A 15,002-nucleotide genomic window follows, 5' to 3' on the forward strand; every position below is an offset into this window, starting at 1 on the left:
CCCCATTCCCCAAGACAACCTGACCTGAGGTTATGTTCACTTCAGTAGCTTTCCCTAGAGGCTGAGAATCACTCACCCATCATGGGAACATCTTCCTCTTCTTACTTACACATCATCCTTTTTCTAGTCTTTCCTTTTCTGTTTGATTCTGTAAATCTAATTTCTCCCCGCCTCAGTTTCTGCTGTTGTCTCTTGGAGCTTCTCCTTCTCTTGGTGCGTTTCCTCTCTTGTTCTCCGTTCCTGCGACTTTCCGCCTTGTTTTCCCTGACACTGCCCTTCCTCCTCTATCCTTTGTCTCCTAGTTATTCCTGTCTAGCTTTCTCTAAAGAAAGGCCTCCCCGAGGTGGTTTGTGTTAAATAGGATTTAACCAGAATGGAGGAATGAAAGTAGAGGGCAGTGGAGCAGAAAGACAGTTCTAAATAAGGCACATGAAAAGATTCAGATGTGAAGGAGATATTTAACAATTAAAATCACTGGGGAAGAAATTCTCTTCTTTCGTGAATTAATAGTGTTAGCGGGCAGGTGATGAGGCTGAGGAAGTAGGCAGGTGGCTTATTGTTGGGGCCACCCTGGACCCCACTGAAAGAAACTTTTATTTAATCCTTGGTGTATTAAGAAGTAGGGAATACTTCTTATTGTTCCTAAGTGGGAAAATAATACAATCTAATTTTTATTTTCAAATATCCCCTTTAACTGAAGTGCAAATAATGCACTTAATGGGAGTAAGTTTAGAGGGAGGAGGGAGGCAGAAGGCGGCCGCTGAGAACCATGATAGTGACAGAGACATGGATTAGAGACTCGACTCTGGGGGCAGGACAGATGGACAGGTGGGAGATATTCTGAAGGAGAAATGACCACGTTGGAGGAGAGACAGGCATGTAATTGAAGGCCAGAGGAGTCATGGGCAACTTCTACGTTTCCAACTTGAAAAAAACATGGATGAGCAGTGATCTATCATTGAGGGAAAGAACACCGAGGGGTTAGATCTAGCTTGAACGGTGAAGAATGAACAATGCTCTCAGTTCAGGGTGTGCCAAGGTTAAGGCTCTTGGAAGAACTCCAGTGTAGTTATCTATCCAACCCCTGCCTTCAGGTCCATGGGTAAATGAGCTCTGAAGATGATCTGGGGTGGAGATTTGGTCTTGGGAATCACTGGAGTATTGGGGGAGAGGCCTATTGCAATCTGACATCTTGTAAGTGCCGCTTTGATAACTAGGAACAGTTTCATATGGAAACTCACACTAATGTTGTCAGCCCTTGTGCCCAAAGGTGCTTCTATCCAGTGCTCTGGCCCCGAACCTGCAGCATCCCGACCTGTTCCTCTGCCCCTGGTCCCCCATTTGCCCTTCCCCTAGTTTCCATCTGTTCTGCTTCTCTCCGTAGTTTGCCTTTGCACCTCCCCGGCTTTCCCCACATCCTAGTATTTATTTTCCACTCCTCATTGCTCTTTCTGTATATTTTTCTCTCAATTTTTACCTCTGATCCTTGAGCCATTTTTCAGTTTATCTCCTCTCTGCTACGTCTCCCACTTCTTCCCTGTCCATCACTGTTTCTCCCACTTTACCTTGACCTTCTGTCTCTCTGAGCGCTGGTGTCCTCCTGATTCCCCTCTCTCGCTGTCTCCAGCACTCAGGGCTTTGACTACAGTACGAGGGACCTCCCGCTGGCCAGCTACGGGGGGACAGTCTCCCACGTGGACACACATGGCATGCTACCTCCAAATTCCTTTCAACTGGTCTCTGAAGTTAAGTGAAAATTGTCCCCCTTCCCCACCCTTGAGGGTAGGAGTTTATGTTCCTTTTGGAAAACTGGATCCATTTGTGTGATTTGTCCTATATTACCCCTAGCTCTCTTTTCCTCTTCCCGTTTCTATATTCTCCAACAATGAGCACTCTCTCTACTGAGGAGCTCAGACTCCTTTTCTCATAGGCTCTGTCACATCTGTGGGCAGGTAAGGGCAGATAGAAGGAAGGACTAGCAGAAGCCTGGGATCAGAGACAAAATGCGAGTTTTGCTCCCGCAGAGACAAGAAAACAAAGATTTAATACAGAATTGTAAGTTGTATGATAGTTACCTGGTCCCTCATAAGGCAGTAAGCTGGGTGTCTCTTCCAGTGTTCTGACACTATTCATTTGGAGACGTGAGGGTTCACAGGACTCTGAAAAGGGGACAAGAAAATGGCAGGACTCAGACAGTGACCAGAGAAGAGACCTCTGTGTGCTGAAGCTGAACTTTGCTGTCCAAGCTCCAAGGACCCCAGCTGGGGCTCACCAAAGCCTTGCTCACCTCTTTTTCATTGTGATGCAGCTAACTGAAAGGTAAAACAGCTGTTTTCCTAATGAAGCAGTGGTGCTTACTAGCCATTTTCAACACTTGGAACATTTCCACCATGGCAGACAGTTCCCATGTGCTGATTTCAAGTCTGTTTCTGCCCACTGTAAGCGATCACTCTTCTGATGTTTATCACCATTAATTAAGCCCTTCCTTTCTGGAACTGTACTCGTCTGTCCTGACGCTCACATAAATAGGGTCACACAGCATGTACTCAATTGTGATTGGCTTCTTTTGCTCAGTGTACGTCGGACTCTTGAACAACACTCACAACAACCTTATTTTAGATATATAGATTTATGGATGTAGAGATTGACAGTTTCAATTTACACACCGGAACACAGAAAGTAAGTAAATTGCCGAGGTAGAGCCAGATGTGAAGCCCGGCAGTGAGGTCTCAGCATGTTTGCCCTTCACTTGTGTGTGGGAGAAGGTTCGAGTCCTAGACCAGTCATGTGACCTTGCACAAATCACTAACTATCCTCACGCCTCCGTTTCTTCCCTTGGAAAGTGGGAATAACAAACCCTCATAATAGGGTTATAATGAGGAGGACTTGTAAAGGGTATCTGGGTTAGGATAACTTAGCAAGAAATCATAATTTTCAGCATTAATGCTGTAGGCATTATAATTTAATGATCAGTTATTAGTGATAATATGAGCAAAAGGATGATCGAAAAGCTGGAAACAGTGGCTATTGGTTACGAGGGTACATAGTTCATTTATGAGCAATAGAAAAGTTGCTTCACGGGAAGGGCTGACCTTACACCCAGCGGTCTGCGAAAGGTTGGTGTTGCTACTGTTGTCGCTGTTGTGATTACTGCCCTTTATTCTCTTCTCCCCCTTACACTCTTTTCCATTTTCCTCTCTTTCTTTTTTTTAAGTAGGCTCCATGCCTAGCACGGAGCCCAGTGCGGGGCTTGACCTCACGACCCTGAGATCAAGACCTGAGCTGAGATCAAGAGTCAGATGCTTAGCCGACTGAGCCACCCTGGTGCCCCTCTCTTTCTTTCTACCCAGCGCCACTCCTTCCATGTTCTCTTCTGCACACAATTACTACTCTATCTCCCTCTCTTTTCTCTTACTATGGGAAGCATTTGCAGCAGTTCCTTCTTGGCTTTCTCTTTGGGTCTGCCACCTGGTGCCAAACCTCATCCCTTCCCAGATCCACTGAATTCCTAACTCACAGTTACCACTGTCAGCCCTTCCCCTTAATTGTGCCTCATGGTCACAGTAAGATCTGCTCTTGTGGGTTCCTGTTCTATCTTCTGAGTGGTCCTATCTGCCTGGCAGCATTTTTGGATTCCACAACGGGTTGGTTAGTTAGAATCCCATACAACCCACCACCGGCCTGGCTCCCCGTCGCATCCCCACTGTCTCCTTCTGCACCCCTCCCCAGGGGGCACTCTCCACCCAGGAGCTCGGCCCCCCTGATCTCTCCTCGCCTTTCCTCTCAGCAGATGAGAGAACAAGTCTCTGTGGAGTCACAGGTACCTAGCTCACGGGGTATTTGTAAGTGGAGCATCTCCTTTGTCTCTTCTTCATTAATGGCTTCATAATGGAAGTTGTCATAAATCACTGGGAAGAGGAAGGAAAGGTAGTTAGAGACCTCTGGCAGTGACCAGGAGCTTATTCTCACAACTATATACCTGGCTCACCCCTGACTCCGGCAGTTGAGCGGGAGCCTTCCAGCCCTCAGGGAACCCTGGGCTTCAGCATGTCTCATGGGACCAGAGACTGATGCTGCCATACATCTCACAAGGTTTAAGAAAGGATGGACGGTAGAAAAGTTGTAAATAGTTCAATGAACTCTTTAGAACAATGAAAGCTAATTTAAAATAAGTAATATATATGGAATGTATTTTGTAAATTCTACATGCAACTAGGAATAGAGAAGAAGCAGAGGGATTTCATCAGGAGAAAAGTAAGTTTATAGAGAAATAGACTTATATAAAAAAGAGAGCCCCAACATCTTTTAAGGATGGAGGTTTTAAAGGAAATAAACAGAGAAGCAAAGAAACGAGAGAGAGAGAAGAAAGAGAAAAAGAAAGAGAGAGAGAGAGAGAAAAAGAGGAAAGAAAGAAGGAAGGAGGGAGGGAGGAAGGGGACCTTAGATTAGGGAAGGAAGATGATCTGGTTACAAAAAGCCTAACAGTGAAGAGGAACTTGCATTCCCCTGGGGTGGGACGGGTGGGGAGAGATACAGGAAACAACAACACAAAGACACGCTGTAAGGCACAAACAAGAAGTGAATCTCGTCCGAAAGACCCAACTGAAAGTGAATATCATAGCTGTCACCAGGGACCCAGGATGTGGTAACAAGAAGTGCAGGAAAGCAGCCCAGGGCACCCCGCTTCACAGCTGCGTTGCAAGGCAACACAACCGAAGACAGATGGAAAAGCAAGACTCACAAAACATGAGGGAAAAAAATCCAAGAAATAGAGAACGACGCTGAGCAAGAAAGACCGATGATGGGAGCACACCTCCTGGAGGCAGCACCTACTAAAGGGTGAGGGCAGTAGGGCAGGCGTGAAGGTAGAAAGGCTCTCTTGGCACAAGAGATGCTTCTGCCATCCCCAGGACACACTGACTTCTTGTCCAGGCAAACTCTGGAGGAGGGCATCGGGATAAATGCTGGGTGAGTCAGAGGTCTTGAGAACACAGGGGGTGGCCCAAGTGCAGGTGTCTCTCCGCAGGTCGCACAGCCCTCCTACCAGCTTCTTGGCTTTGGACCACTGACCCCGGCTCCCTTGGACAGCAGGGTCTAGGAAGCACCAGCAACAACCTCTCAGTGGGTGTCGGGGGGTGCGGTGAGCCTCAGCATGGGGAGCCCCAGAAACTAACACATTTGGTGTGGGTGCCAGGGTCCAAGGAAGGGGATCCCCACAGTCCATGGGGAGGACTAGAGCCTCGGAGATGTGGGCAGTAATGATAACTGCCATTCCTTCATACCCATGACCTTGGGCCATCCTGGTTCCACAGATAATACTGACTTAAAATTTATGACTGGTATTTGATTTCCTTTATTCCTTTTTCTGACTTGGATATATCATAGCATGGAAATATTATAGCTTTTCTTTTAATCAAGGTATGGTTTTCACAAATCGGCACATCCCATTCTTTACATTGACTTCTTTCACTTTTTCTCTGCTTAAAAATCCTTCATTATCTCCTTATTTCCCAAACAGTAAACTTCAAATTTCTTGGCACTGGGTGTCAGACCCTCAAAACTCCCCAAGAACTTCCCTTCCCAGAATTAGCTTCCAAACACTCCCTCCCGGGCTGTATTTTCAGCCACACTTTTCTGCCAGCCCCCTGGTCCTTTCCCAGCTGCTGCTCCCCCAGTCCTCTCTAGTGACTTCTCCACTGTTTGTCTGGAGAAGTGAGTTGGCGCACAACTGCACCAAATGACACATTTTCTAAGATAAAGAAAATCTTTTTATCTTTGAACATGACTACAGGTAACAGAGAGGCTTCCTCCCCTTTCCTACGAAAGCACATAATTCATGCCTTCCCCCCACCCCAAAAAAAGTAGAGACTCAAATCCTACATTTCTTAGCACCAAATTCAGGTCCTGGCCGAGCAATCATTTGTGGGGTTACTCAGCTAAACGTCTGTCACCCCCACTGGTTGTAAGTTCCATGAGGACACAGGTCATGTGCATTTTCTTCACCACTGTATTCTGTCCGTGCCTGCCGTGGAGCAGTCGCTCAATAAAATGACTGTCAAATATTAATGAAGATTGAATGAATGAATCGATTAATGAGATGGGCTCGAATCCCCCAAAGTTGTTGAAAGCTATAATTACCATTTTGGAAGCTTCTGCAAATCTCAAGTAAGTCAGGATAGGCCTTTAGGTTAAGATTGCTGAACAGTGCATCCAGAACTGTCTTGTCAAATGTCTTCTCCAGTTCACTGAGCACATCATAGACCACTCTTTCCACTGGGACATGATTTCTACAAGCTTCTTGAAAATGCTTAAAAACAGTGAATGGAGAATTATGTAGCTATGGATTTACAGGTTATAGAAGATACAGATCACAACCCAGACCATCTGTTCTCTTGTGAAATGTTAGAATGTCACACATGTTTGGATGACTTCTTAAATATCCCCCATCACAAAAATAGACTCTTATTTGAACCTCTCTGACATTGCTGCACACTTGAGGGAGGAATTTTGAAGAATAAATGTGGCTTCAAAGTCGAATGATTGTGGGGGCTTTAAAGAGCCTGGCCGGGATGCTTCAAGAGTGGCCCTGACTGGTAATGAGAGGCCATTCTGTTGACCGGACAGTAACCACTGCCCTCCCCCCAGGACCGACCTGGCCTGAAGGGCTCCAGGAATTCAGGTGACCACTCTCCCCTGCAATGAACGTGGCCAAAGGGCAAAGAAAATCCATAAAGACAAAGAGAAGGCTTGTCTTCAGTGTCCCCAGGAAGACCCATCATTAACCTTCCCCTGTGTTCTAGGGCTCCAGAACTGTCTAAGGAGCAAGAAATGATTGGGACAGAGAGCAGCAAGCATTTGCCTCTGGATTTATCCTAACATGACCCAACTTGCCTGTGAGTTTCAATCATCTCAGGTTCAGGTGTGTCAAATAAGAGGGCTTTGTAACGAAACGTTGCCCAGTTCACTCATTTGCCTTTAGTTACTGTTCCCCGACTGTATAAATGTACCTAAGATGCACTGTAGCTATGTAGCAACCCCAGTCCCTATCCAGCTACATCTCCACTGCCATGCCCTTCCCCCCACATTTCCTACAGAAGAAGGAATGTTTTCTGTGATGCTGTTTCTCCTGTCACCTCCTAACTTATAGGATGGTGGCAGTCTCCACCCACAGAAGGCCCCTGGGCCGATTCATTGCACCCTGCAGTCTGGCATAGCATCGGTGGAGCTGGGTATCATAAGGAAAGTCTCTTCACTTACTTGATACTTGTGCTCGGGGATAAAGCCACGGTCTCGGAGGCCCATAAGGAGAGGAAATGGCTTATTTATTGCACTTGCGATCTCCACCTTATTCTCTTTGAAGAGCTTAAAAATAAACTCATAGAAAACCTGCTCCTCTGGGGTATGGTCTTCTGGGTTCTGGTTCCCTGTGAACATCCTGAGAAACAAAGACATAATACAAAAACTGAGTTTCCAAGAGGCCTCCCTCTCCCACTCCCCCTGCTTGTGTTCCCTCCCCCGCTGTGTCTTTCTCTGTCAAATAAATAAATAAAATCTTAAAAAAAAAAAAAAAGACTGACGTCTCCATGTAGGAAAAAATTCACGAATAGGCCACTTTCAGACTGGAACTGCACCATCAGCTCTGTGGGGCTCCAGCCTGCCAACCCACATGGCAGATTTTGGAATTGCCAGGATCCATATTCATGTGAGCTAATTTCTTTTTTTTTTTTTTTAAGATTTTATTTATTTATTTGAGAAAGAGATAGCAAGAGAAAGCATGAGCTGGGGGTACAGGGAGAAGCAGGCTCCCTTGCTGAGCAGGGAGCCCAACACGGGGCTCCATCCCAGGACCCTGGGATCATGACCTGAGCCCAAGGCAGACGCTTAACCAGCTGAGCCACCCAGGCGCCCTCAAGCTAATTCCTTATAATAAATCTCTTTTACACACACACACACACACACACACACGCGCGCGCGCGCGCGCGCGCGTTTTGTCTTTTCTGTTTCTCTGGAGAACCCTGACTAACACAGACTGTTTTCAAAAGAAGTTCACAGACAAAAAAAATAAAAACCAAATAAGATAATATTACAGAATCTACCACTGAACAGCAAGGTTTTTTATAAACAAGGTATGCCTGATTTTTTTTGCCTTTTTCCATGTATCATTGTATTTATAATGTGTCCATACTGATATTTTTAAGTCAAATCAGTGCACTTTAATTGCTGTGTAATAATATTTTATATAAAGATAGACAATATTTACCTATTAATCCTTTACTGGTAAATGTTTAGGTCTATTCCAATTTTTTGTTATTATGAGCAGTATTTTGGGGAACATCCTTGTTTATATCTCCTTATGTGCCTTATGTGCACATAACAAGAATTTCTTTAGCTTATGTACCTAGAAGTGAATTGTAGAGTAATTGGGTATACTACCTTCAAACTTGCAAGTTGCTAAGTTCTTTTTCAAAATGATTGATTAGTTTACAGTCCTGCCAAGATTTCACGAGAGTTTTTCTCTGTACCTTTGTAGACCGTAAGTATTGTCATACTTCAAAATTTCAGTCACTATGGCTGTAAAGTCACTTAATTTTGTTTTCGCCTATAATTAGGAAGTATTTTCTGCAGTTAAAAGAATACACGTAGCGCATATGATCTGGCATCAAGGCAGAAAAGGTCTCTCGAACTGTGCCCCAGGGTTCTTTCCCTTTATCCTGTTCTGTCTGGTGTGTTTCTTGAGATTCCATTGTATATTACATGATTAAAATTACTGACCGTTGGGGCACCTGGGTGGCTCAGTCGGTTAAGCAGCCAACTCTTGATTTCGACTAAGATCATAATCTTCGGGTGGTGAGATCAAGCCCCACGTCAAGCTCCAGGCTTAGTGTGGGGTCTACTTGTTCCTCTCCTTCTGCTCCTCCCTCTGCTCATGTTCTCTCTCTCTCAAAATCACGGACTTAGATGAAACCATGTAATGAATGCTATTCTGCTACACAGTATCCTGTAAGCAGAATTCTAAACTGAATATTCTCTGCCTAGAAAAAAATCCTACTCTTTTTCAAGAATAGCTTGGTTATCACCTCTAAGAACTTTTCCTCACATTCTCCTGTCTAACATGTTCCCTAGTCTGTTTGCCTCTATTAGACAGAGCAAGATCATTTTTGGTTATTCCAGATTGTTCATTGACCCCACTGTGTGGTATCATAAACAAGTACAGTAAGGGATAGTTTCGCAAAAGCCTGTTCAATTTGCCCATTTCATAATGAGTGTGCACAAAGGCAAGTGCAGGCTCTGGATGCAGATTACTTGAGGACAAATCCTGGCTGTGCTTCTTACTTGCACTAACCTTGGCCAACTTTCTGAGATTCAGTTGCCTGATGTGACACAGGAGTAGTAATAGTATCCATTTATAGGATTTGGGGAAGCTTGAATAAGACATGTGTGTTGAGTGTGTAGAGCAACTGAGCAGCAAATCTTCTTAGTGAACAACAAATAGAAGAAATCTCAAGGAAGGTGTGCAAGAGGTAGATCTCTCGCACCCATCTGCAACTGCAGGGGCAAGAATCGCATACGACATGGTAAAGTTAGGTCAAAGATGCCCCTCCCGTAAGGTTTCAATTAACAGTCACAAGAATATACAAGTTTTTCTCTGGTCTAATATAGAGACTTGTGTGTATATTCAAAAGTATGGCTCGTTGTCCTGTATCTAAACCTGCCCATGTAAGTGTTATCTATACATGGAGACCTGTAAGACCCCTGGATTCCAAACATTACGGTCAAGCCTGGGAAAAGTAATTTTTAAATGCAAAAGGCTTTGTAATTCTGATTCTTACTCGATGAATGATTCCCCTGGCTGATAATGTCTTGATAAACTTCTCTGTAATTCTAAAAGTTGTAAACACTTGTAAGATTTTTCTATCCCATATTAAGAGAGTCATTAGGACTTCCCATTATACATATGCATTAGAACAGAATGAAACCCATTCCTTCCCTGAATTCCTTTAAAAAAGAAAAAGACTTCTGGTTAAAGATAGTTGACCCAAGACAAATGCTTTGCTCCCCTCAGACTAGAGGGCTCCCTAAAATGAGAGTAAAGGAATTAAAGGCACTATAACTGAGGAAAGGGCGTTAGGTGAGAAACTGAAACCAAAGTCTGAAAGAGCAAAAGTGGTTTGAGTGCTAACTGCTATCGCTGGTGGCCAAGGATCCCAGGGGCGAGGAAAGGGTCCAGAATGTCCTGCAGCCCCTGAGAGGCAGAGGGGCCTGGGAGGGAGACACAAGCATAAGCCAGCAGAATTAATTGAAAGGCAAAATACTAAATGATCTGCTCCCCTCTGATGCCCCCATGCAGCACACCCACATCCAGGCAAGAGACTAGAGGTTGCTTCTTAAGAAAAATATAGATGACTCAGGAAAAAAAAAAAAGGCCTTCACCCTCAGGCATTTGGGATTCACGCAGCCAAGACCACAGGTTTTCAAGCCCATCTCATTAAATGGAGTTGAAAACTAGCTCTTGAGTGCCTCGCCTTTAAGTAGGAACAAACAAGAGGCCACACGCGTTTGTGCAAACCTATCACAGGAAGGAGTAGAACCCACATGAGCAAAGAACAAAAATCACCCCAGCATACATGGAAATAGTGCTGGGGACAGAAAAGAGTTTCCAAAAAACAAATATATTGTCATACGGATAGGAGAATATATTTTGTCCAGGATGACATGAAGAAAAGATCAGATAATAAGACAGCAGGTCTGGAAATTTGAAAGGGTTGCTAAAATTAAAAAAGAAAAGAAAAAAGGTAGTTAAAATGGTTGTAAATAAGAAGAGAATTTTCCCAGAACATAGCAGCTGTAAAAGGGTGGGGGGACCAACCAACTAAACTTAAAACCATAAATGTCTAAAACAGTTATGCAAATCTATAGATTCAGAGGTAAAAGGAAATGACTAAAAAATATACATCCTGTTCAGTTATTCATGTGTGAAGGCAAGATACTTGTGCAAGGTGCACTGTGCTGAGCAGAGCATAATGTACACCCGAAACTAATGTAACATCATGTGTCAACCAAACTTCAATTAAAACAAATCGTTGTGCAAGGGCTCAGAAAATATTTCACTCCTGCACCATCTGTGTTGGTCACACAATTTTCATTAATTTTTTTTAAGATTTTATTTATTTATTTGAGAGACAGAGCACAAGCGGGGGGGAGGGGCAGAGGGAGAGGGACAAGCAGACTCCCCACTAAGGCAGGGCTCCACGCAGGGCTCAATCCCAGGACCCTGAGATCATGACCTGAGCCCAAGGCAGACGCTTAATGTCTGAGCCACCCAGGCGTCCCGGTCACACAACTTTCAATGCCATGTTCTTTACTTCTGGGCAAAGGCAAGATTGCATCTCCCTGCTTCCTTGGACTGATAGGTATCACTTTGGCAGAGTTCCACGCTAACCCCTGATTAGCCTTGCTCACTTCTCCTCTGTTACAGTGGCTGTCACTTCAGATGTCATTTCAGATGGCAGCTACTCCTCAGCCAAAGACAGAGTCCAAAGTGAGGGTTCCCTGAAGCAGAGGCCAGTGACCCACTGAGATTTTGGAATCATTGTTGCAATAGAATAATCTATTCCATTCTTACTGACACACTCTCTAGGACAAATTATTTGATGATGTACTACAATAAAAGAATTAAGAAATCAAAGTTAATTAAGAAAACAAAACCAGCAAAATTTTGTTATAAAAGAAGTGGAAGGCATCACCAAAACCCGTTAAAATAGTGATGCCTAAAACCCATAAATTTTATTTGAAAACAAAAGTACATCTCAAAAATTATTTTTTTAATTTTTAAAAGATTTTATTTATTTATTTGAGAAAGAGAGATCACAGGGGGACAAGGAGAAACAGACTCCCCACTGAACAGAGAGCCCGATGCGGGGCTCCTTCCCAGGACCCTGAGATCATGACCTGAGCCAGGGCAGAAGCTCAACTGACCGAGCCACCCAGGTGCCCCTCAAAAATTATTTTAAAATCGTGATTCTCAAAGTATGGTCCAGGAACCCCTGGGATTATGTAAGACCCTTTCAGGTATGACCAGCGTCGAAACAGTTTTCATAATAGTACTAAGATATTATTAACCCTTTTTGTCTCTTGTCCTGTCACACATGTACAGTGGAATTCCCCAGGGAATACATGTTCTGTGGTATCACAAAAGATTGAATGCAGAGCTGATAGGAGAATCCAGCTGTCTTCTACTGAGCCAACTATTAAAGAGATCTGTGAAAATATAAAGCATTGCTAATCTTCTTACTAATTTACTTTCTTTTAGAAAACAGTTATTTTTCATAAAATATGTCATTTATATTAGCAGGTAACGAGTTCATTATTATTTTTTTAATGAACAAATAAATATTTAAGTGCTCAAGGTTTTAATTCCTAATATGGCAAATATCCATTGATATAATCTATACGAACAAAAGCTAGCTTTTGGAGTTCTCACTAATTTCCCATTCTCAAATGATCTAAGAGATAGCTGTTTGTTCAAAGTAATAATAACAACTATGTGATGAGAGCATTTGGATTAGCAAAATGAAAACAGCAATGTTGGTAAGGACAGGAGGGGAAAGTTTGTGACATTCTGTTATAAGATGCACGCATCTCCCATAAAGCAGGATGGTGTAATTTGAAAACATGGATATGAAGAAAATAAATGGTAACAAGCAAAGTAAAAATAAATAAGTAAATAAATAACTAACAGATATGACTAGTTGTAAATATATATATATATATATATATATATTGCAACCTCTAGGGAAAGCACTAAAAATGTTTTTTTTTAAAGATTTTATTTATTTATTCATGAGAGAGAGAGAGAGAGAGAGAGAGAGAGGCAGAGGGAGAAGCAGGCTCCCAAGGAGCAGGGAGCCCAACGCCGGACTCGATCCCAGGACCCCGGGATCACGACCCGAGCCGAAGGCAGACGCCTAACCATCTGAGCCAACCAGCACTAAAAATGTTTTAAAAGAAACATCATTCATATGCTAGCGGGGAAGAGAAAATGGGGTCATAAAATGTTCAATTAAAATCATAAAAGGCAGAAAAAGAGGGTGCCTGGGTGGCTCAGTTGGTTAAGCGACTGCCTTTGGCTCAGGTCATGATCCTGGAGTCCCGGGATCGAGTCCCGCATCGGGCTCCCTGCTCAGCAGGGAGTCTGCTTCTCCCTCTGACCCTCTCCCCTCTCATGCTCTCTCTCTATCTCATTCTCTCTCTCAAATAAATAAATAAAATCTTTTAAAAAAAAAGAAAGAAAAAGAAAAAGTAGAATCAAAGACAAGAATAAGGAGTAAAAACATGTAGATATTAATCCAGCTACACAAATACTCTAACTGTGAATGATCTCAATATAACAATTAAAAGACAAAGATCAATAGAGTGAAAAAAACAAGACAAAAAAAACCACCCAACTATATGCTGTCTATAAGAAAGCCGTCTGAAACATAAAAACACAGGTAGAATCGAAGTGAAGGGATGGAGAAAGATTTACCATGCCTACCTTAATCAAAAGAAAGCTGTAATAGTTATATTAATTTCAGACAAAGCAGACTTCAGAATAAGGAAAATTGTCAGAGCTAAAAAGGAGCATTATCTAGTGATAGAGAGGTCAGTTTCTCTAGAAAGACACAGGAATCCTAATGTGCATGCAACTAGCAAAGTAGCATCAAAGTACATGACCCCAAAATTGATAGAACTACAAGGAGAAATAGACAAATCCCCTACAATTGTTGGAGACTTCAATGCCCCTATTTTAGTAATTAATAGATCAAGCAGGAAGAAAATCAGTAAGAAAATAGTTGACTTGAACAGCACCATCAATCAACCTGATCTAGTTGATATGGATAGAATGTTCCACTCAACAACAACAAAATACACGTACCCCTCAAGCTCACATGGAATATTTACTAAAATATGCCGTATTCTGGGCTATAAAACACACTCTAAAAAATTTTAAAGATAGAAATCATTTAAAAATATGTTCTCAGAGCATAATGAAATAAAAGTAGAAATAACAGATAGCTGGAAAATTCCCACAAATACTTGGAATTAAAGAGCACACTTCTAGGGTTAAAGAAGAAATATCAAGAGAAATTATAAAATATTTTGAGCTAAATGAAAATGAAAACACAACTTATTAAAATTTATAGGAGGTAGCAAAAGCAGGGCTTAGAGGAACATACACAGCATTGAATGCACAATATTAGACAAGGAGAAAGATCTAAATGAATAATCTAAGCTTCCACCTATAGAAACTAAAGAAAAAAGAGAAACTGAGACCTAGTACAAGCAGAAAAAAATAAATCAGAAAAATTAGAGTAGAAGTCAATGAAACTGAAAACAGGAAAATACTGGAGACTATCAATGAAGTCAAAAGCTGATTTTTTGGGAAAATCAATAAAATTGATAAACCTCTAGAAAAGCTAACCAAGTAAAAGAGAGGAAGACAGACATTACTACTATCAGAAATGAAAGAGGGGGTCATCACTATTAATCCCATGGACCTTAAAAAGATAGAGAAATAATACCACGGAAAACTCTATGACCAAGAATTTGTTAGAAGATGAAACAGACAAATTCCTCAAGAGACACAAACTACCAAAGTTCACAGAAGGAGAAACAATCATCTGAATAACCTATATCTGTTAAAAGAATTGAATCAATGATTAATAGACCTCCCCAAAGGGGTGCCTGGGTGGCTTATTTGAGCACCTGACTCTTCATTTAGGCTCAGGTCATGATCTCAAGTTTGTGGGATCAAGGCCAACATCAGACTCCTCGCTCAGCGTCAAGTCTGCTTGAGATTCTCTCTCTCCCTCTCCCTGTGCCCTTCCCCCCCACCCCCCACTCATGGGTGTGTGTGCATACACGCACGGGCTCGCTCTCTCTCTCTCTCTCTCTCTCTCTCTCAAATAAATAAATAAATAAATAAATAAAATCTTAAAAAAAAAAATAGACCTCAAAAAAAG

At 42.6% G+C, this 15,002-nt stretch overlaps 1 protein-coding gene across 1 annotated transcript in view; it reads right to left on the reverse strand.

Annotated features, from left to right (window-relative positions):
- LOC112837630 (nuclear body protein SP140-like protein) overlaps positions 1–15,002 on the reverse strand; it is a 56,130-nt gene that overhangs the window by 40,848 nt on the left and 280 nt on the right. The window contains exons 2-5 of the mRNA XM_025890069.2: positions 7,258–7,435; positions 6,139–6,307; positions 3,825–3,908; positions 2,076–2,159 (exon numbers count right to left, since the gene is read on the reverse strand). Of these exons, the coding sequence (XP_025745854.1) occupies positions 2,076–2,159; positions 3,825–3,908; positions 6,139–6,307; positions 7,258–7,435 (515 nt within the window). The remainder of the gene's footprint in view (positions 1–2,075; positions 2,160–3,824; positions 3,909–6,138; positions 6,308–7,257; positions 7,436–15,002) is intronic.

This window comes from Callorhinus ursinus, unplaced genomic scaffold (genome assembly GCF_003265705.2).
Source record: "Callorhinus ursinus isolate GAN/ISIS: 27379988/994484 unplaced genomic scaffold, GSC_fseal_2.0 scaffold2, whole genome shotgun sequence".
Lineage (NCBI taxonomy): Eukaryota > Metazoa > Chordata > Mammalia > Carnivora > Otariidae > Callorhinus > Callorhinus ursinus.